Genomic DNA, 24,178 nt, shown 5'->3' on the forward strand with positions numbered 1-24,178 from the left:
TCATGTTTCATTGTGATTGTAATCCGTAAAACTCGGAAGACTTACAAAGTCTTGATTGAGTGCTTGCTAAGGTGTGGGCAATACTGGTAATTTTGGTATCAATCTAATCCAAGTAAATACAGCGTAATAACGAATTATACCGACACAGATACTTGGAAACATCATGATAATTGAATAAGAAAATATGTCCCCCTCAATTGCCTTTAAAAATTCCGTTCAAAAAACACATCACAAAAAAGTACACACTTAAATTAATGCTTTTTTATCTTGTGTTTAATAACTTTATATCTAGTATAAAAGAGTAAACCGATTTATACGGTTTTGTTCTTGAACAGTAACCAGTTTACATATGTAGTTGTAGCTCTTTCTGCAGGGTTAGCTTTTTTTATATGTTTATGTAAATTGGTACTGCTGCCGCAGTAGTAAACCACTCTCCAACACATATTGCAACTGGATTTTAGGCAATTTAGCCTACTCTTCTGCATAACAGGCAGGATGCAGCACCAGGCTAAGTAGGTTGAGGTCTCAAAAGTGTGCCTGTCCGTCACAACACAAGCATCAACAAATATGAGGGGGCTGGGTAAGACATTGAAGGCTTACTCCATCTGCAAAAGATAGCTGTCCTTTAAAGAAATTAGTGGCGTGAAGTATCGTTCGCAGGGAAGTAATATTGTTCCGATCCAAGTACTTGCTAAGAATCGATAAAACCAATATCAGGACCGATACGCCATTCCGTGAGTGTATACATAATGCAGTGTGTGGAGTTGTTGCAGACACGCAAAGCTGGTAGCTTGTCGGTCCAAGTTAACGTCAGCAGTAACTTAAATGCAAGTTCAAGCATGTAGACCTTTAGCTCACTGACCTGTTTTGAATCATTGAAATGTCATTCGATAATAATTGACGAAGATTATGTGCCGATTATACACATCAAATCCACTTCTGTCATTGGTCAGCCATACAGGAATGTCTTTGCTATTTGTTGAGTGTGGGTGGGGTTGTCATCTTTGAGTCAGATATGCAATAGCTTTGGCGAAAATACCCACACAGCACCCAAGTAACACAGCTTCAAGGTGGCGTGACAACAACTTTAACGTATGTGCTCTTTGACCATACTGCTTTATCGCCCATAATGGCATCAAGTTTCCAATAAAGTTTAATGTCCCAAATTATGTTAACTCATTCAATGCCAGACATTTCTCTCAAATGAGCAGTCAATGTTTGCCATTTTTATTTATTTGTAAAGGCCTAAGGAGAATTTAATTTTGTAGACCAGGTGGTCCGGAAAAGGATGGGCACACTCTCAAATGCTGGAAACTCAAAGCAAAGCAACACGACAGAATGGGGACCCATAGAGAACAGAGATCTGATCAGAGTGATTCCTGCCATTTAGTGTTGATTTACCATACGGAAATTATTTAGAGGATTGATACTTACTGATCAACAGCGCAAAGGCCTTTAGAATAAAAGTACAGTATGCTTCTGAAAACATATTCATACAGTATGGCACTAAATGAGTTAAACGTGACAGAGATTAAACAAAACTCTACAAAACCATCCATCCATTATCTGCACTGCTTATCCTCAGTTGGGTCGCGGGGGTGCTGGAGCCCATTCCAGCTATCCTCGGGCAGTGGGCAGGGGACACCCCAAACTGGTTGCCAGACAGTCGCAGGGCACACAGAGACAGACAAATCACTCGCTCATTCACACCTCAGGGCAATTTGGACCGGCCAATTAACCTGACATGCATGTTTTTGGAAAGTGGGGGGAAACCGGAATGCCCGGAGGAAACCCAAGCAAACACGGGGAGAACATGCAAACTCCACACAGGAGGTTCGATCTCATGACCTCAGAACTGTGCCGCACACGCGCTAACCACTGAGGCCGTCGTGCTGCCCACTCTACAAACCAATTTGATTAAATTAATCCATCCATAAAAAATTATGATATCAATTACAACATATACATGTCAATTTATGTATGTATTTGATGAATCGAAATGATCTATCATCCTCAAGTATTTCCGATTTACTGTCTCCAAGACAAATAATAATCATTGTTTTCTCTTGTTCCCACTGCCAATTTTTTAACCCAATGTGGCCCGCAACTTAAAAACATTGTCAACTCCCCATTTAGACAGTTATACTGTATATGTATGTATATAGATATAGACAAATAAATACAAATCCATGCTATTCAATTATTTATCCATCCAATATCTGAACCGATCATCGTCAGCAGGTTGTGGGGTCGCTGGAGCCCATCCCAGCGATATATTCCATTATGTTTTACATACCATATTTAGTTATCATATGCTAATGTATGTATGTTTATTTATTAAGGGTTCCAACCATCCACCCACCATGTACATATATAGCTGGATATAAGAATGGATGTACAACACAAATACAGATATAAACTATAGTAAAGAAAAATACATGTACACTTGTTGTAGAAATAAACTACGGTTAAGTCATAACAAACATAAGTTTTGAAGATTTAAATAATGATAAATTGGCACACTGTGAGCAGTTTGTAATTATTCGTCGATTGATATTTTTTAGTTTTTTCCCGCTGATCAGCAAATACAAGGTTATAATGTGTTTGAAATCAACAGCTTTGATAAACAAATGACAAAACAGGGGGAACAAGGCTGATAGGAAAAAAGATAGAGGCCCTGTCCTTTTAACAATCAAAAAAAAAATCACATGAATCGTATCATATCAGATGGTCTGTCAGTCATTTCCATTTTGACATGTAAAATTATATTATGTAGTATGTAGTAGAGGTTGAGCAATTATCGGGGGCGATTATCTGGACTGATCTTTGGGAATTAGACAGATATCGGTATTGGCATTTTTTTTCATTCAACAAGATGATTATTAAGTCGCATGCAGCAGAGCCTCTCTCTCACTGTCTCAACTCCTCCCCTTCCCTCTTCCTTTCTCTCGCTACCCACCCCACCTCTTCTAAATGGATAAACAACTGGGGGCAGAGCCACTGAAGTTGGGGAGCGTGGCAGCTCATTTCACCTGTCCATACATGCCTGTCTTTATGATAGAAAAGTGTGTGTGTGGTTAGAGATAGCATACAACTGTAGTTAACTTGTTTTAGAGAGGTACGACTGATAAATTAGCCCCTATCAAAACATTAGTTCATCAATCAAGTTTCTGATTGTGATTGAAAGAGAGCATAAAAATCACGCTTGTATACACCGCATATCATAATATTATTTCGTCAATCCGGCTCTTAAAAAGGCGTGCTCACACTATTCAATTTGTCAAAAGAAATTATGTTGTACTTTTTGTTTTTTATTTAATTTGAGTCATTGTATTTTATTTTAGTTATTTAGACTACTGTTAAAAGTTTAAAGGAGCTATTTATTTTTTATGTGTCCTTTACACGCGTGGCTGCCAAGCCTAATTTTATTAGCTGCACTGTTAGTTTTTGGTTCCAGTGAAAGATTAGTCATGTTCAATGTGTTGAAACTCTAATTTGTGTACTGTAAAAAGTTTCATAGATCTTTTAAAGTTTTATTAGAAATTATAAAAAATATTTTTTGTTTCTTTTGGCAAAATTAACATTTTCAAGCTTTCACAGCAAACCCATATCGGCTCCAAATATCAGTTATCATTCAGGTTGATCCCTCGTACATATTATATAATCTAACCTGTATTCTCTTTAGATGAACGTAATGCTGTTTTATTTTGTTAAACTTAGCATCTGCTTCTGACTACCCCTTTTCGAACATGTTATGTAACATTATTTTGTTGTTGAGTCATTGTTTTTGTCCTGTTTTTATTTTAATGTTCGAAATAAAGTTTTCATTCATTCGAGTGCAACCTTTTTGGTATTTACAGTCATCTGTATTCTTCCTCCAACTCTCTACGGTGTCTTTATGTGTATCGGTTATTTTGCAATTGCTGTTTATCAAGAAAAACGATGGCAATTTTCTCAGTGAAAAAAAAAAATATGGAGCCCTAACTTGACTAATAGTTTCATCATGAGCTGTCATTGCATTTCCGTGCGTGAACGACAATAAAAATGGAGGCGTTTTAATGCAATCCCCGCAGCAGCTGACGATAAGGGATGAAGCGTGAGTGACAAATCCTTTAATTTCACTCCTGATCTCCTTCTTTCTTCATTTATTTTTTACATCCTGGCAGACCCCCCCACCCCCCTCTTGTATTCATATTAGACTCGTGCGATTTGGAATGTCAATTAAAGATTCATCTTTCGAAACACAATATGTAAATGGAGCATACTGCTCATGGATTTTGGCCCATTGCCGTCAGTCAAGTGTCATCGCTGTCCCGCTGGGGTTCGAATCGCGAGATTCCGGAAAGCTTTTAACGCCATCGAGAATCAGTCAGTCAAACAGAAGGGCTACTTATCCGACGTGTGGTGCAATAAGAAAGTTCAGGAACAATACAGTAACTTTTAATGTGAGTAAGCGCACAGTCGCCCATGTCAACTTGGAAATAATACAGTGCCTTGCGAAAGTATTGGCCCCCGAGAAGGTATGGATAAATAAAAAAACTCAAACTATTTTCTAAGAATCAACAACAGACTTGAAAAGAAACACAACTAACATTTTTTCAAGGTGTGTTTCAAAAATATTGCCCCCTTTTGAGTCAATAATGTACAACCTCCTTTTGCTGTGCTCACAGCCACAACTCTTTTTAAGTATGTTTCTATAGGTTTTGCACAAATTAAAACCCAATTTCCTTGCAAAACAGCTCAAGTTCCTCTAGGTTTGATGGTGATCCTTTGTGCACAGCATTTTTTATCCTTCCACAAATGCTCCATAGGATTAAGGTCTGAACTTTTGCTTGGTCATTCTAACACCTTTATATTACTAGTTTTAAACCATTGCATTGTAGATTTTGCTTTATGTCGAAGGAAAGGTAAACCTGTGCCCCATAAGAGGATAGATTAGTGTTATGTTGTTATTATGTGACGAACTTATTGGCATTTATTAGAATTTTAGCAATATTTCCCACAATACAAAAATTCTCTGGTGAGCTGTCTGGTTTGAATTTGTCCCGCCAGAGTCTCATAAACATCTATTATTAATACATATTTTTTGAATAGTTTTTCTTCATTTCAAGTTGTGTGCACCGCATAACAATTTCAGTGTGTGGAAAAAAAAGAATATGTATTATTTTACTACACCGATCTCATCTTACCCACTTCGGCTCTATTACGGATCGTCTCAGTCACTGGCTGCAGACGACAGTGTCACCGTATATTCATAATATAGCCCGCGTTACACTCGCAAATGTTATCTTCAATCGAGCATTTATTTTTAAAGCATATTGTTAACACCAACCATTTTTATTCTACATAGTCTTTTTTTGCTGTGAGTAAATATGGCACCTGCTTTTAGCATTAAACCTCTGTCTCGTTTACAAAGCTTTGTTGCTGTGGCTTGTTAACTGTGTCATTGCCTTTCATAACTAGAATATTTATGATTCAATAATTTACAAGGGCAAACATTCAGCATATATCTAGCTTCTTGATTTTCCTCTAAAAAAGCACCAGATCGATGTGTTTACATTTAAAACATTTCGACCAGAGGGGCATGCCCCCGGACCCACCTTAACGGTCCACCCACCAGGCTCTCACAACATTCTATGGGAAGCAGTGTACAGTTATAAAATATATATATACAAGTATATTCAAGTAGAGGGACTGACATGTTTTTGTAGAAGGGGTGTCAGTGTCTCTAGACTCACGAGTTAAGTATCGGTATGAAAAACATAGGTATCTAAAATCCCTTTTTTCATTATTATATTTACATAAAATTTATATATTATGGAGTTTTAATCAAGTTACATATTTGTATATTTGAAGAAATGTTTCCCTTTTTCACAGGACTTTACTGACAACGTCTACCAGGGCTCCCCTAATTAGCTTGAAGAAGCATTTTCAGTGGTAAAACCATGTTTTTTTTTTTTTTTTAATACACAGTATGTGTTTAATCCGACTGGTTTAATAGCTGGGAGCGAATTTGCTTTGGCTTGTTCTTAATGAGCACACTGATGGGTGAAGGAGGAGCAGCTCGTGGATGATGTTGGACCTTCCAAGAAGGAGAAAAAAAAAGTGAACCCGGGCATAATTCAGTGACAGTAAGAAAAAGGTAGTGGCTCGAAACACACACCGACATAGGACATACCACAGTTCATAAATCATGTATTCATTCTAGGGTTTTTGCTGGAGCTGGAAATCTTTGAAAATGCTTGAATTTTAAATCATTCAATGCCAAACGTTTTTTTGAAATTGGAAGTGTCTGTGCCAGCCGAATTTTGGCCATTATGACTCATTACTGAAGACCACAGAAAATGTAGTTTGTAGCTATATAGGCATAGGGCATAGCAAAAGAAAGCTTGGTGATTTTGGACATTTAAACAGTCCCAGAGGCTTGATACTTACTAATGACGTGCACCAAAGACTTAAAGTTTTTTTAATTAAAATAAATAAATAATAAAATACGCTTTGGCACTCAGGGACAAAGCTTCTGGAAACATATGAATACCTTGTGGCATTAAATGAGTTAATGAAATATGATATTGTATTATTAAAAAAATAAGGATAAATTGTAAAATTGGCTTTGAAAGTCCTAAAAAAGTTCATGAAAAAGGTGTTATAATCCTGCCATTCACCGCTGGTCTTAAAAAAAGTCTTAGACGTCTATCGCCGTCAATAACATTACATGAGTTAACAAATTCAATGCCAAGGAGAGCTTTATACATCGAATCTCGATTTTTGAGTAAATGGATTGGGAAGAAAGCTTGGGTTGTTTGTGGATCTGGAGCAACATGCTTTCTCCAAGAAGTCCGTTCCTCTCTAGTTTGTACCTTCCCCCCTCTTCTCTCTACCCCCTCAGCTAGGGTGAAGTGTTAACAGCCTTCTATGGCTCTCTGACGTTATTGCTTCATTTAGTTTGAATGGAATGAGCCTTTAGAGCCAATTCATTCCCCCTCTTCTCATTTAACCTTGGGGACGGCGAGATGGTGAGGCCATTAGCAACGCCGCCTCCTTCCTCTTCATTCTTCTTCATCCTCCCACTTTCCGCCGCTGGCTTCTCATTTGCTTTTTTTTCTCTTCATTTTCATCGCTTTCCTCTCACGGCCCCTCGACTGCCTGCCCCCACCGGCCGCCACCATCGGAACTCGGCAAAGCTCGACCGCACGGCTGCCATGTTGAATGGAATAGGTGGCTAGAGAGCGCAGACTGGACGGAAGCGAGTCTCACGGTTATGGGAGTTATTGCACAAGTATGATATGGTGAATTCCTTTCACGACTGTCGAAAGACATAATTGTTACAGACAGAATTCCGAAAGGATTGTTAGGACTTAGGGAGGCGGACCCAAGCGGACACAATCGCTGAGTGACAAGAGTTTATTCGGGGCAAAAGCAAACTTTAGAGCAAACCTGATTAGCTCATTCAATGATAGACGTTTCTCTTAAACGGGAAGTGCAGCTGCCGGACAATTTTTGCCATTTTGAAGGCCTGCACAAGATCTAAGTCTGTGGCTATATAGGCATAGGCTTTATCAAAAGAAAACTCGAAAGGATGCATTTCAAGCAGAATTTTCGCTTCTGTGCTTCTTTTTGAATTTGTGATTCCGCCAATATCTAAACAATACCTTCTTTAAACACAAGGACACTTTGCCTGAAAATAACATTTGAATTCATGAACACTGAACATATGCATGAATGGATGGATCTTGCAAAAACTTAACTGCACCCAATGTTTCCAGCGACGTGATCACATAAGTTTTGCCCACACACTTTCAATCTCTGGACAGAGGAAGCAACAAGAAGAAGTTGGAACTCCTCGATGCGTGTACAAAGATCTCATCAAAGCCATTCCTGCCATCTTTTGGTAATTTATTCAAGTGGAAAAATTCCCAGAGGCTGTATACTTACTGATCTGCAGAACCAAAGCCTTTAGAATAGTTTAAAAAACAAAAATATTTTTACGTCTTGGCAATCAGGGATAATGTTTCTGAAAACGGATTAAGTCAAGGAACAAACTGAACTTTGTTATTGTAAGAGCTGCAACAGATTTTGAGATGCGAGCTCAAACAGCAATAAAAATAAAAGTTAACTTGTGCCACGATTGGGACAGTGTCTTTTGTGGATACTGCCTACAACTATCAATCTCAATCAAGTAGCGCAGCAGTCAATATAAAAAAAAAAAATATGGCATTGACTGTGATGAAGATTCTCAAAACAAAACGTAATGTACTCTTCAGAAAAAAATAAAATCGGGCTTTAGAATTTTAGTCAATAGCCTCATGACCAGTGGTATTTCATTAAGTCATCCCTTCCCCTGCGCACATGGCAAAGTGATAGAGAGGAGGCCATGTATTGATACTACATCAAAAAATAAATCAAAGTGTCAGGGAGGACCAGAACAGAGCAGGAGACCCCAGAGCGTTCGTACAGTTCTTTATTTGGGGAAGCGTAAGGGTTAGCGGGAGACGTGATCAATCGTAGCGTGGGACGAAGGCAGGTCGAGTTTACCAGGACTGAAGAGAAGATCGTAGCGTGGGACGAAAGCAGGTCGAATCGGAGGCAGGCAGGCAGAATCAGGTAAACAAGAAGGCACATGTAATCGGGAGAGTCTTACGGGGTACAGAAGTAATCCTCAGACAAACAGGTCTCGGCGTAGCGAGCTTAAAAAGGGAACATAAACCAATCAGGGACCGCATTCCCGCGCGTCAGATGATTACCCCAGGTGGCTCCACTAGGGTAATCATGACACAAAGTGGGCTTCTGAAGACAAAAAATGGTTCCAATTGAAAAATATTTAAGCCAATGATCATTAAAACAATCACTGAAACACTTCTTGGTCTATATATTTTATGATAACGTTAGTGTCAGACATTTTCTGGAAGCATCGTTCGACAATTAATCAACAACAAAAAACACCGCGGTTTCGGAAGGCCGATCATTACCATTAATAAAGCTGATTAGCCCTGAAGTCAGAGCGAGCCTCCGCATTGAAGTCACGTCGATATCTACTCGTCTTTTGACGACAGTTTTAAGCCAGGGAGATGCTTGTGAAGTCCACAAGCGAGATATTGAATCAGGAAATCTGGAAGAAGGGGAAAAAAATCAGAAGAAGAGAGGGAGCGATAAAACGAGGGAGCAAGGCGGCCTCCAATCTCTCCCCAAGGGTGAACTCCAGTTTGAAATATTCTTACGCAGTTCTCTGCTCGCATCAAAGATGTGCTCGTTATTAATCCGAGGTTTCCCCCAGCCTCCTCCTCCGCCTTCGTGACCATCGTCCTTCTCCTTCTTAGGTTTCCTGTTCTTATCTCTGCGGTCTCATATGAAAAAAAAAAAGAGTTGAATAATTCCTGATCAGCTTCGTCCGTCTCCTCACCTTCATTCATTCATGATCAGTCAATGTCCCAGGAGAGCTCAGACTGTTTTTGGTATTCAGTGATATGATTGTGTTTTCGATTGTGTGTGTTCTTATACAAATTAGTTTGTGAAGACTGGAATCAATTTTCTACTTTCAGATGGAGAACATTTTACCAAGTGGGGGCATTTTATTGAATTTAAAATTCCAGGCCCCCATTTTTTGGCTCAAGACTCGATTTACAGTCTAGGTTTGAGATGCATATTATGTATATTACCGCTTTAAATTTATTTTATCATGCGGCTATTCTAAATAAGTTTTTAGGGTTGCTTGTATACAATGTAGGCCCTTATGCTGTTATACACGGTACCTTAAGTTGTTTTGGTTTTCCTGGTAATTTTATCTTTTGAATATATATTATACTATTACTTCTTTAAAGTGTGAAACCCTTTTATTTGTTAAATTGAAGAAGTTTTTTTTTTCTTGATCTGGGTCGCAGATTGTCAGTTGAGTGGAGTGGTGGATCCTGAAAAACCAGTTGAAAACCACTGGGCTATGAAATATATATTTTTTTCAATGGATGTCTTTAAGTCGGTACTAGTATGTTGACTGTGTGGTGCCTGTTGATTCCATTGCAATATCCATTCTAGCTTGTTCATCCTGTAAGGGGTATTACCTCATTTGTGACGTCATCTGAAGGCTTCCTAATTTTCCTCGTGCTGAGGTTTTTTGTGTTTTTCCTTTCCTTCATGTGGGTTTCAGATAAGGGGATTTTGTATTGGTGGTCTGTAAAAAGGGCTACTCAAATAAGTATGACTTGACTAGATGGGTTTATAGATAAACACAGATATTAAATTCGCAGCAGTTAATCGATTAAAAAAATGAAAAATTAAATAGCTGAGTATTTTTTTTGTTCACATTGATACTTTCTTTTATTATTGGACGATTGTAAAGGACATTTCATGGAATGACATTTCCGCAATTCATTGCTTTGATTATTGCATCATTGTTGCTATCAGCCAATCATGTTGCCATTCTCTGATATTCACACTCTTTAGGGCTAATTCGTTTTTTTCTTACCTTGAAGATTTAGGGGGAGGGTTTTAGGAAAGGATAGGAATTATCTTATCTGAAACCTCTTCTCCCTGTTTTCCTTGCTAGACGATACCCATTGATGTCTTCTTGCCTTTTTTTTGATTACTACTAAAGAACTTGAATATATATGGATTCATTTTAGATTTTTCTCTGGATACCAAGTCTTATCTTTAATTTTTTTTTTATATATATATACAAAATATCTATCTAACTCGAAACTAAATTTCCTAGGTTATAATTTGGTAAATGTCGTTTTCTTTTTATACATTCTAAATATTGTTTACTCTACAAACACACTCAGACACATGTATTTAGTCGACCATTATTGCAGATATATAAATTTGTCCCATCAACAGCAATTTGCTTTTACTTTTAAAATAATCTTAAATGTTTTTGAATATGTTTGACCTGTGACAGGGCAAAGCAAACTCTTAAATTGTATTTGATTTTTTCTTTTTTTTCTTTTTTAATAATTTTGAACAATGTTGTGTTTTCAAAAATAGAGATTATGACTACAACCATATCTGTTTCATCCAAATGAACAAATAATTGCATCCAGTGGTGTACAAATGGGGGTACTAGTGCCTCACTATATATATACATAGATAAAAGGCAGCATGGCGGCGCGGTGGTTAGCGCGTGTGCGGCACAATTCTGAGGTCCTGGGTTCAAAACCAGCAACTAAACTTCCTGTGCAGGGTTTGCATGCTCTTCCAATGCTTGCGTGGGTTTCCTCCGGGCACTCCGGTTTCCTCCCACATCCCAAAAACATGCATGTCAGGTTAATTGGCCTGTCCAAATTTTCCCTGGGTGTGAATGAGAGAGTGAGTTGTCTGTCTCTGTGTGCCTTGCGACTGGCTGGCAACCAGTTCAGGGTGTCCCCTCCCCACTGCCTGAAGATGGCTGGAATGGGCTCCGGCACCCCTGCGACCCTACTGAGGATAAGCGGGTCGGATAATGTATGTATATATACAAACTCACTGAATCTTTAATGCAAATATATATATATATATATATATATAAATATATATATATATATATATATATATATATATATATATATATATATATATATATATATATATATATACAGTTATACATATTACTCAATATTCCAACACATTTTTTTTATGAAAACAAAAAGCTTAACTTCTAAAAGAGGGACTATTATCTCATGGCAGATGGTACATTTTTGCTTAATGCGAGTTTTTTTTTTTACTAAAACAAGATCATGTTTATTAAAATAATAATCAAAAATCTTGTAGCGTTTTACAAAAAAAAAAAAAAAACCTAAAAAGTAACCTATAGGACAACCTTCTTGAATTTCAAAATAATCCTTTGTTGTGTCTGAGAAATTCATGTCAGCTAACTTGAACCCTTACCGTTGTGGTGCAGGTCATCCAGATCAACTTCGAAGAATTCGACCTGGAGATCGCCTACGACACTTTGACCATTGGAGACGGAGGAGAGGTGGGCGATCCCACCACCATCCTGCAGGTGTAAGTACAAACCCGTAATGACATAATGCGTCCATATGCTTTTTGTGTCCAAACCAAATGCAATATATTTGTATAATCACAGTCTGTCGGGTAGCTTCGTCCCCGACCTGATCGTCAGCATGACGCACCAGATGTGGCTGCATTTGCAGTCAGACGAGAGCGTGGGATCCATAGGTTTTAAAATCAACTATAAAGGTATGTGTTAGGTTTGAAGATATTCCCAGAATGTTACACATGCAAAATGTGGGGAAATAGTACAAACATATATGTATATATATTTCACCGGTATTACATTTATTTTCCGAAAAAAAATCATTTTGAAAGCAGCATGTCTTCTCATCCTGAGCTGTGACGTCATTGGAACAAAACCACAAGACCAGCACAGTAGCAACCCAGTCGCCATATTGTTTTACGTGCTAATTAGTCAAACAGATTCCAAGTGTTCTAAGCTTAGTTTTGGTAGTTTTTGTGGAGAATTCCTTGGGATTGTGTCACAGATGGCTGCAGTAATGGTACAACAAGGGTGAAAAGTCAAAAGGGGGCTAACTGGCAAAAATACCAAATGGAGAGCCGCAGACGGGGGCTAACCTGGACCGATCAACGAAAGGTGGCTTTAGTGGAAAAACGGGAAGCTGGACGACCCAAAAAACATGCAGTGAGCAACCAGGCTTACTGAAATCAAAAATCAAAACCGTCAACAACTACAGAGACAAACAGGAAGCCGGCTGAGAATAAACAGGGGAACACCGCAAAAAAAGGCACTCATGCCAGGCCAGCTAGCCAATCAACACACGGTGGGCAGCCAACAAGCACCGACTGTGAGCAAACAAAACAGGAAGCTCTCAGCAGCCCTGACACTAATGGGGAAAAAAGATCGTAACAGCTGTGCCACACGCGGCGAAAAACACAGTGTAATAGCCAGAATCGCCTATCTAAAAGAAAGCGGGAGTCAAACAAGGAACGCACACCAATACAGCGGCAGGTAAACTTACCCCATGTAACACTTGGAGGTCGAAGCATGACAAAACAGTCACAAGGGCCCAAGTGCAGAAATGAGCGGTATGCAATCGCTTACAATAAAGGGAGAAGACATCAATTGATTTTGAATTTGCAAGGAGAACAGGGGAGAGAGCCCAACTTCCGATGAGAAATTCCAACCTGTTTTGAGCTTTCTTTTCATTCAATCTCCCATGTAACAAAAGCAGATCCGCCTTAAAGGGTGTGTGTTTCAAACAACAGCATCACTATTGGATGATAGTGACAATGACGTTAATAGTGCATAATAGTCAAAAAAATGAACAACAGTGGACAATAACTGGCAACCTGTGCAATATCCTTTGCCAGTGCCTAATAATGAAAACAGAATAAACATATCAGTTAGCCTACACGTGTGTCCCAAAAGGATTGCAAAACCTCACTGAAAAAGGAACACTCAAGTACCTCTCAGATTGACACCCCCAATGAGCAGAGAACGTGTGACGCGCCAATCCCCAAGCATTCCCCCCTCCGGCATTCGTCCTCACGTCTGTATTCTGTCATCTTCCAGTAAATGACCCGTCACTGTTGTCTTTGATGCCTTTCTATTTTTTCTGCTCACTTTCACTCTCGCCTTTCTCCATTTTCTTCCCCGTTCATTTATTATTAATGGCAAGTTCACCCACCTGGCAACACTTGGTTTTGGCTGCCAGCTGCGAGGAGTGCACATCACACAAACCCACCACACCTCCTACTATGGATTTAAAGCCGCGCTGCAACGTTATTGACATAAAATTTGCATTAAAGATTCAGTGAGTTTGTGCCCACACTACGATTGCAACTATTAATCATTCTGGTTGCACTACCCTCATGCGGAATTAGAAATATGGACCCATTTCTCACATCATATTTACCGTGCCAATTCCCCCACATGTTGCCATATTTCAAGCTTCAAACTTATAGATAAAAAAACAGCAGATCGGCACAGTCACTGAGTACCCTCCCTGGTACTCCATCTGGGCCAGCTGCCTTCCTGTGGTTTCCAGCACACGCACATGCTCCTGAAGTGTCAGTGTGTTGCTGCTGGTTGTTGGTGGGTGTGTTGTGACTTTGTTTGTGGCTTTCCAGCTTCAAAGCGAGCGAAGAACTGGTTAAGATCCGCAGCTAGTGAAGCATCAGCCCCAACATTTGCCAGCTTGTTGCCTCTGAAGTTTGTAATGTGTTGTAGACCCTGCCACATCCTCTTCGAGTCAGTTCCAGCGAAGAGGTGCTCAATCCTCCTTATGTAGGCTGCCTTTGCATCCTCAATGCCTCTCTTCAGGTCAGCCCTGGCCGTGCTGTAAAGAGCCTTGTCCCCAGACCCGAAGGCGGTGTTGCGGTATTTGAGGATGGGATACTGTGACGTTTTCCATATAGTGTCTAATGTAGGATAATACAGTGTCAGTGTATTCCTGGAGGTCATGATGTTCAAATACGTCCCAGCAAGTCCGGTGGAAACAGTGTAGCTGAGAGAGAGCTGCCTCAGGCCATGTCAGTATTGTCCTTGTTGCAGGCTTTGTTTTTGTCCAGAGGGGGGTGTATGAGGGGGTGAGGAAGAGACAGAGACGGTTGGATTCAGCTAGGTAGGGGAGGGTGAAAGATCTGTACGCATGTTTGATGTTACTGTACACACGGTCCAGTGTTTCCCCCCCCTGGTTGCACAGTCCACATATTGAATGAATTTGTGAAGTACAGTCCTTAAGCATGCCTGATTAAAGTCGCCGGCAACGATAAAAGCTCCGTCTGGGTGTGCAAGCTGCTGTCGATAGGTAGCAGCGAGCAGGAGATTTAGCGCTATGCTAACGTTAGCATCCGGTGGAATGTAAACAGCAATCACAATGACCACAGTTAGCTCTCTTGGTAGATATAAGGGTCTACAAGATACTGCCAGAAACTCTATATCGGGTGAGCAGTGTTTCTCAATGATTCTGCTGTTATTGCACCAAGCGTTATGCACGTAAGCGCATAGTCCCCCACCCCTGTCTTTGCCGGAGTCTCCGTCTCGGTCGTGCAGGTGTAGCGTGCGTCCTGCTAGTTGGACTGCAGCGTCGGGGATCCGCGGGTGAAGCCGAGATTCCATGATAACAAAAATACTGCAATTCCGGCTGAAACTGTTGGTAGCGATCCGCAGCTCCAATTTACCAATTTTGTGAACGATGTTTCTGGTATGGGTCAGGAACATGCTCGGAAGCGCTGGTCTGTGTGGTAGCCTTCTTAGCCTAGCAGCTAGGCCTAACCGGTAGCCTCGCTTTTGCTTTCGCTCCCTCCGCCGTCTCCGTTGTTTGTCAGATAGGCAGATCACCCAGGGAGATCCCGGTGGTCTCTGTATATCCCTCGGGACGTTGTGGGTGTTATTGTAGTCGTGAAAGGAGTCGAAGTCTAATCTTAGTCCCAGGTTAATAAATTCCTGGCGAGTGAGGGTATTTTTTGCCAGGCAAGTATTTATCAGGGAAAATATGAAATAAAAAACCAACTAACTGGAGAGCTTAAAGCTGCTGCACTCGCACGTGCCGCAATCTTGTATCTTTAAACCATACCATTGTAGATTTTGCTTTATGTTTATTGTTGTTCTCCTGTTGGAAGGTGAGCCTGTGCCCCATTTTCAGGTTTCTTGCAAACTCCATCACTCTTCCCATGAACTCTACCGATCCTTACAGTCCCTGCTGAAGAAAAACAACCCCTGAGCATGATGCTGCAACCACCATGTTTGAGAGTGGGGATTGTATTTTTAGGGTTATGTGGAGTGTTAGGCTTACGCCAAACGTAACGCTTTGCATTTCGACGAAAAAGTTAGATTTTCCCACTATATCTGTGTATGCCTGCAGCTCACCAAATGTGATCTCTTGCCCTCCTAAATAGTTTTCTCAATTTTTGGCCAACAGTTTAGAGGGACAGGCAGATCCTTTGATATTATTGCTCCCTCACTGCTGTGGGAGATGTGTAAATATTGCAAGATCTTCTTGTATCAAATTCCTCCTTTGAACTTTTACATAACTTTATCCTGACCTGCTTGGTGTTATTTTTGGTGTGCATAATACTGTCTGTTCTCTGGTATCTGCTTTCACAGACCTCTGAGGCCATCCCAGAGGGGGTATGTTTAAACTGAGACTTAATGCACTCTGATAGTCAATGTTCATCATTTAGGTTGACAATGGATCATTCAGAAGTCGCAAGGGAACTTCTAAAATCAATTGGCTGAGCTAAGAGAACAGGGTGGCACCTGCTTTTCAGTTTTTTCTCTGTAAATATAATATCAAATGTTGACACTATTTGGTTCCACTTCACGATTGTGTCTTATATGTTGTTGATTTTTAAAAACCTATTTTCAGTTTTATAGCTCTAAGTTTGAAGCCTGAAATGTTGCAAAATGTCAGTGCTATGGCTGGGTAATGTCATGTTTACAACCCATAAGAAAATGCCGGCACAACATCGACTAGCTTGCGTGTTCATTTGCATTTTAGGATTCTAGAAGCCCTCGGTGACATTAAAAAATGAGCTCTATCCTCATCAAATAAAGTCTTCAAATATTATATTAGTCTTGTGGTGATACCACTCTCCGAGTTGGTTAATATGTAATATCTGGACGCATAAAAATATAACAGTGCTTCACCGTAATTCTTAGGGATGTTCCCCCGTTTCCAGAGTCTTAATTCCGTCTCATTTGAGGTTTTATTTTATGTTTTTCATCTGCTGTTTTATGGATTTTACCACGTAATTTGTTTTATTAGCACCAGCGCTGTCAAGGTGTCTTTTAACGGGTTATGGTGACTGTCCTCGTGCAGGGTCTCTCACATGTATCATGCAGATTCCAGCTTGAAAATTGGCCATGGATGTCTAAATAACCAAGTGGTAAAAGACAATTTAATTCACCCCAAAAAATAATATTGATTAGAATAATTAGAAAATATACATAAAGTTTCATATAAACTGCATATTTTAAATACTCTTGTTTTAAGACATTTAAGGTTATTCTACATATTATGAGCTACACTTGGGGGAGCTAACATAATTGTCAGCCTATGGGTACCCAAAATAAAAACCATGCGAAAGGCTGGGAAAAAAAAAGAGAAAAAAAATGATGCGGTTTGGTCATTTTAAGTCTCCGTTTGTGTTCTTCCTAGTGCTTCATAGCAATAATTTTCGGTTGCACTACACAATTCAGCGACATTTAGTGGTCAAATAATACCCAGTGTCCCTTTTTATTATAACTAATGAATGCAACATTTAAAGGGTCACTTGGAAATAACTTTGGATTTATCCGAGCATATCTGAGAAATCCTCAATAGAACAATCCTGTGCAATGGTGTGTTAGATAGCCTAAACCTGAAGAATTATTAAATGAATTGTTGTTAGGTTCCAAAGTTAAATGATAAACGTAACGCACAATGAGAGACAAGAGATGAGAGCTCACATATTAACACAATCTTTTCTATTATATCTGTCAGGACAAAAATAGTTCTTATGTGCGCTTGAAATAATTGAAATTGCTTGAATTTCAATGTTCTGTTTTCAGGGTTTCAAATATGCTTAAATTTTGGGTGAAGTGTTTGTAAATGCTTGAAATCATTTCCTTGTTTCTCAACAAGTCTGCTTAAAAATGTCACCGACACTGCTATCTTGTGGTTTGGCTTTGCCATTGCATTTGTTTTTCCCTCGTAATTAACGGCAGCTGGCATTAGTTTGTACAGCAATGGATCCTACACCTAGGGTTCTGTGAAATGTGTAATGGTGCAAGGATTACGTGTCAACTATGGACATTGGTAAAGGTAAAGTGGTAATTTGAAAACGGGGAGAACTTCCTGCAACTGAAAATGTAATCTCCATCTTTCATCTTTTCCAACACCTATATGGGGGGAAGAAATTCGTCTCAGAAATATTAACACACTTATTATCCATATGCACAATTTACTCAAGATCTAAAAATCACATGTCTTGCAAATGTACATGGAAGATTAAAAATCACATATGTAAATCACAGATATATCTGAGGATCTCCAACGTGCAGAATTCATGGCAAATTTCTTATTTTACTTGTACTGGAGATATGGGGAAATTGGCTTTGAAAAACCCTAAAAAAGTGCTTGAATTTGGCCATGACAAAGGTGCACGAAAGCTGTACAAACAACATTTTTGTAAAAGATAGGACTTGTATCTAGCACATACAATATTTTTAGATTTCTGAATATAAATTTGAAATATTGTTCTGTTTGTCATGCTGTGCTCCGTCTGTGCTCCTCTAAAAAATTACCTCCATTTTTTTTAAAATAGAGGGATTCAAACAATGTTCTGAATTAAATCCATCCATTAGTCATCAGCATGTTTGACATGTTCTCACTAATAATTAATTACAACTCTACATGTCCACATTCAAATGGAGAGAGTCTATCAGCCTACAGAGTATTTAAATTGGTTAATAATAAGACATTTGCTGATTTGGCAGTCACTCTTTAGACATGTAACTTCGAAAGCTCACCTTAACTGGAAATTGTCATAGCTCAGCATAATCTCAGACTTGCGCGAACTAATAAAAACGATGGCCCGGAGTATCATTTTAATAACAAGGAAGCTCATTCTGCTAGAGACCAACCAAACCCCGTTTAATTCGCCACTCAGCATATAATTCTGGGGACAACAAATCCTTTATGAGCATTGTTGAGCTCATTAAGAGACACTTGTCAGTTGTAAAAAACACTCACCGTGGAAAAAAAAATCATCTTTGGAGTGTTTTGGTCCTTCAGGGGGGCCCTCAAAAGTGCTGTGGAGAAGATCCCTAATTATGAGTATCTTAAAAATCACGCTTGGTAGATCGCCAGGGACACTGAAATATGACTTTATAAAATATTCACTTCCATCGTGGCATCGCTGTAAATTTGACTCGGTTTGCAGGCAATAGGGTCCCGTTAGGCTTCCGTGTTTGTGCTGTCGAGGTAACCAGCAAAGGGCGGAAGCTTACTTCATCTCTAACGAAGAAGAGATGATTTTCTGCTTTTTTTGCTCATGGATAATGGAACTAAGGGAATACGTTAACAGGAAGCGGTAGTGTCGGATTACCAAGAGCATTAGTTATTGTTACCCTAATATTTGAATTCCAATTGTCTTTGTCATTGATAACAACGTAATAAACATTGTATGCAACACGATTAGACATGGCACACCAAGGTAAACATGTAACAAAGACATTAAAATAAAACTGTTGGAATAACTAGTCATAAAAAAAGATTTATGACATAGTGCTTAGAGACTGGCCTAGGTTATAAAAATAGTGCAATGTTCGTGAAAGAAAGATAATAGTGTATTGTAACAAAAGTGCAATTAAAATATGTGCAATTACATTTAGCAGTAACATCCATCTATTATCTGCACCGCTTATCCTCAGTAGGGTCGTGGGGGTGCTGGAGCCCATCCCGGCTATCCTCGTGCAGTGGGCAGGTGAAACCCTGAACTGGTTGCCAGCCAGTCGCAGGGCAAACAGAGACAGACAACTCACTCCCTCATTCACACTTAGGGACAATTTGGACCGGCCAACTAACCTGACATGCATGTTTTTGGATGTGGGAGGAGACCAGAGTGCCCAGAGAAAACCCATGCAAGTACGGGAGAACATGCAAACTTCACACATTAAGGTTTGATCTCATGACCTCAGAACTGTGCCGCACACACGCTAACCACTGCGATACTGTGCTGTTTAGCAGTGACAATATACCTAAAATAAGTCACAAGTCAAGTCATTTCTATAGCCTTAGTCACAAAATGTCTCAGAGGGCTGCACAGGCCACAATTACAACATCCCCCAATCCTAAACCTTCAAACCAACCTCAGCATGAGAAATACAAAATACTTAAGAAAGGGCCACATTCCAGAATGACCAGGATCCTACATTTTGGGGATGAAAGATTGACTTTTGATTGATTTCACCACAATACAGTTTATCTATTATGGTTACATGCCAAACGAGCCACCAGCAGGTGCAGCAGATTCCCTGAAAACCAACAAGACCCAGCACTTACAAGGTATATGATGTGTCTCGTTTCTGACCTGAGCATCTTTAACCCCTTAACGTTCCTGTAAAATGGCTTAAAATCCCAATCCAAGAAGTACCCAAAGTAAATTAAATGCTGTTCTTGAAATGTTTGGAGAATATGCACGGTTTGGGTCTCTTTTAAAAAGTAAGACTTTGAGTCTTTGTCCCAAACTGAAATAATCACTGCAAGTGCCACTAACATTGAGTCATCTAAGTTGGAACACACAAAATTAGGATATTTTTATTCTCAACTGAATACAGGGCGTTCGTGCATGTTTATTTGTGGGTCTAATTTAAATACCCAGTGAATATCTATCTTTCTGTTCAGAATTTATTTGGCTAACCAATGTGTCATTTGATTCGGTTGCTACTGGCTAAAGATATTCAAAGCTAAAGAAGGTGATCTCGTTTTTATCAATTCAGGTTCTTATAGGCTAATGCGGGCTGTGGACCGTGTAAAAAAGCCTGCTATTGGCTGAGAGTGGTGTCAATCAAAAAGTCAGAGGCTAACGGCCGTACTGGAAAGAAGCTTTCGAGTCTGTTAATTCGTAAGCTGAAATTATGTGGCAAAACCAACACATTACAACAAGGAACGTCCAACAATACAGAAATGCTGTTGTCATTATTGTGTGTTTTGGAGTGAATATTTTACACGGTTGAATTCACTCAATGGTCCTAGATGTAACAACTACATGTTTGCTTAATATAAACCCATGAGGTAACTACCCAGGGTACTTATTAGTTATCTATCACTTTATAGTTTTCAGTTATCTTGTTTCAGACTCATCCTGATGTTTCTGTGAAGCATGTTTCTTGAATACTAAGAGTTCAAACTTTACAATGACATGTGGTTTGACGTATTGCATTGACTAGTGACATTGTACAGACACGTATTTGTGTATCAGCTAAAAAAAATCCATCATATGAAGAAAATAATGACAGCTTTTATGTTTAGGACATATCTCATGGTCTAGAAAACTAGCTAAAATGATTTTGGGAAAAAAAACTATTTGGAAGACACCGTGCAGAAAGCAACAGCACAGTGAAGAAGCTAAAACGCATATTTGCCAATCTGTGACGTGTCCGGATCACAGAAAAGAACAGAATTATGACACAGGTTAGGACATCCAATTTTAGCAGGGCTTTTCAGGACTCACACTGACGATTGATAAAGCCAACTCATACAAATAACATCCTGTGCAATAAGGTATGAAAAGAGACATAAGGTGACCAGGAGTTTTGTTCTTCTCTGACTGGAGGGGAGAGAAGAAAAAAATGGACACGGTCAATATTGATCTCTGTTCCGGAAAATGACTATAATCTCCAAAAATGGACTCTCAAGCAACAGGGACATTTGTTTAAAATGCATCATGGAAGTGAGAGTCAGCTTTTAAACTTCACATCCGTGTCAGGCCGTCATCCCGCCTCCTTTATGACTTTGACACTTTTGAAGGTTCTTCTATTGCAGGGATCTCAGACTCAATTGACTTTGGGGCCGCCGGAGCTCGGGGTATGGGGGGAGGTCGGCCCAAAACGGGTTTTCTAACAGAAAACTTCTGGTTAAAAAAATCCACTGTTTTCAAATATATTTAAAAAGATACGTGCTACACAAAATAAGATCTAAAAATTACAAAAATATATCAAGAATTCATTTTAAAATAAATCAATCGGTAATAAAGGAATCCATCATCAGCGTAGGCTGCTCTTACATCAAGGGACAGTGTGTAATATTTGACCACTAGATGTCACTCTGTTATGGAACCGAAAAAAACTGCTAAAAAGCAAGCAGACAAACTGCAGAGACTAAAAGTGACCAAACCAAAACATTTTTTGCATGGTCTTTTGCAAAGAAAGGGAAAAATGAAAAAGGAAAATGAAAAAACAAACAAAAAAGAGAACAAAAGATGGGGAAAAAAGTAAAAGGGAAGAATGAAAGAAAAGAGAAAAGAAAAAGGCTGAAAATTGATAAACGAATATGAAAAAAGCCTGGCAAAAAAAGGAAAAAAGACAGTTTTTGTTTTTTGGGGGTACCAGTAGTAGCAAGATGGCTGACAATTATGTCTGCTCCATCTAAGTGAGTCTAATGTTATGTAAAATAAATGCATATTTCTGTACCGGTGAGTATTTCAAAACATGGACGTTTATTTCATAGTTCATATATTTTTGCTTAACTTTTAAAGAGTTGCTCTTCCCACGTGGAACTGCTTAATAATACCCACTGACCCTTAAGATTTTCATACTGGTGCCTCAATTTATTGAACCGCGGGCCGCAAGATTGAGACAACTGTTGTGTCGGATCCCAGAAAATAACCACCTCTTAAAATCACTCAGTAAAGGCAAGGTTTTCTACCATTTTCCACATATTTAATAAATATTCCCCCTCAAAGGCAGCGTATGTTGGTGTGTTTTGGGTTGAAATCAATGTCCAGACACAAAGTTTTTATTCCTTGTTGTTTCTTGCTTGTCTAACAGAAAAAAAACACAATCTGACAGGGTTCGTATGGGTGCTAGAAATCCCTGAAAATACTTACATTTTTATGTTTTTTTAGTTTTTGAAGGTACCTGAATTTTGGATGAAGTGATTGTAAATGCTTGAAATTGTTGTCATGTTTCATGAGTCTGCTTAAAATTAACCACACCATTTCTTGTTTCCTCGTATTCATTGGCAACAGGCATCAATTTGTATGGCATCGTCCAAAGAGTGTTTGTGTGTTTGTTTATTTTTTGTGTTTTTCCTTTCTTTCCCTTTGTTTTGTTTTTTGTTTGTTTGTTGTATGCTCAAAACCAAAAAAAGGTGCGTTAAAAAAAATAAGGTAAAAAAAAGAAATTGTTTGAATTTTAAATTAAAACAACTAAAAGGTGATTGAGATTTGGACAAAGTGCTTGTAAATATTTGAAATTTTTTCCATTTTTCTCAGCATGTCTACTTAAAAATGACACTGCTCTCTGGCGGCCTTGCCATGCCATTGCATTTCTTCTTCCCTCGTGATAAACGGCAGCTGAGTTTAGTTTGTACGGGCCTATGAAGCATCATCGTACCCCATCGTGCCGAAGAGGACCCGGCATGAAATGTGTATTAGTGGAAGGAATATGTAACAATTATGGACATTTTTTATGGGCCATGCTAAAAATTAAGGTAGGGTTTTCGAGCGATTAAGTGTAAGAAGAACTCATTGTTACCGAACACCTATATGGGGTGAAACACATATATCCAGGATTTACTCAAGATCTTAAAATAGTGGCTCTGCAAAATATATGATTCAAGGGTCTCAAACTCAATTGACTTGAGGGCTACTGTAGCTAGGATCTGGTTGAGGTTGGGCCAAATGGGGTATTGCACAAAAACGCCACTGATAAAAACATTCCGCTGTTTTATATTTTTCCACTAGAGATCACTGTAATGTGTAGTGCAACCAAATGAAGTCCAAGGAAGACTACAAACTACAGAAAGTGAGCAAAAAAATGTTTTTTTTCTTCACATTTTTACCCGGCCTCTCTCAAAGAAACTTTAAAGAATAAAAAATGAGGAAGAAGAAATTGGAAAAAAGAGGCAAAAAAAGGAAAACTGGAATAAAAATTAAAGTAGGGGAAAAGATAGCAAAAAAGGAAAATGTAGAAAATAAATCAAAAATGAAGGAAAAGAAAGGAATCAAAGAGAAAAAAGGCACACGCTTAACAATTCTCTCACTTTTTCTATTCATTTTTAAATTGTACTCATTTTATTCAATTTTGTCTCTCAGTTGTGCTTTCAACAATCGTTTTCGTGGCAAGACCAATACAACAACATCTAGTGGTAAAGCAATAATACACAATGTTTCTAACTTTCATATTGAGGCGGGGGCCTCAAACTACCATCCTGGGGTCCGAGAGTATGAGGACCCTGCCCTATCTGTTCCTTTTTATTTTCTTCTCCTGTACCATGTTTTCCTAAATCTCATTATCCTCGCGAAATGTAATACATTCCCTCTTGGATCTTTTAGGGATTTTCTATATCGTATTCTATTGAACCATTTCGCCCAGCGTGATGGGATATTATACGAGTGGTAGTTCAATCTGTATTTTTTTGAAAAATAAAATCCTGTCCTTTACATACTCGTTGTAAAGACGCCCTGTTTCTCAGCCAGTGGTCTTGAGTGCGTCGCGCTGCGGAAACAACCCGACAGTCGTCAT

General features: G+C 39.1%; 1 protein-coding gene across 2 annotated transcripts in view; it reads left to right on the plus strand.

Moving 5' to 3' along the window:
* csmd3b (CUB and Sushi multiple domains 3b) overlaps positions 1-24,178 on the plus strand; it is a 493,867-nt gene that overhangs the window by 330,504 nt on the left and 139,185 nt on the right. For both annotated transcript variants that reach the window (XM_088329348.1, XM_088329349.1), the window contains exons 11-12: positions 11,870-11,973; positions 12,056-12,168. In XM_088329348.1, the coding sequence (XP_088185474.1) occupies positions 11,870-11,973; positions 12,056-12,168 (217 nt within the window). The remainder of the gene's footprint in view (positions 1-11,869; positions 11,974-12,055; positions 12,169-24,178) is intronic.

Source organism: Urocampus carinirostris, chromosome 2 (genome assembly GCF_059441175.1).
Source record: "Urocampus carinirostris isolate Australia breed hairy pipefish chromosome 2, RoL_Ucar_1.0, whole genome shotgun sequence".
Lineage (NCBI taxonomy): Eukaryota > Metazoa > Chordata > Actinopteri > Syngnathiformes > Syngnathidae > Urocampus > Urocampus carinirostris.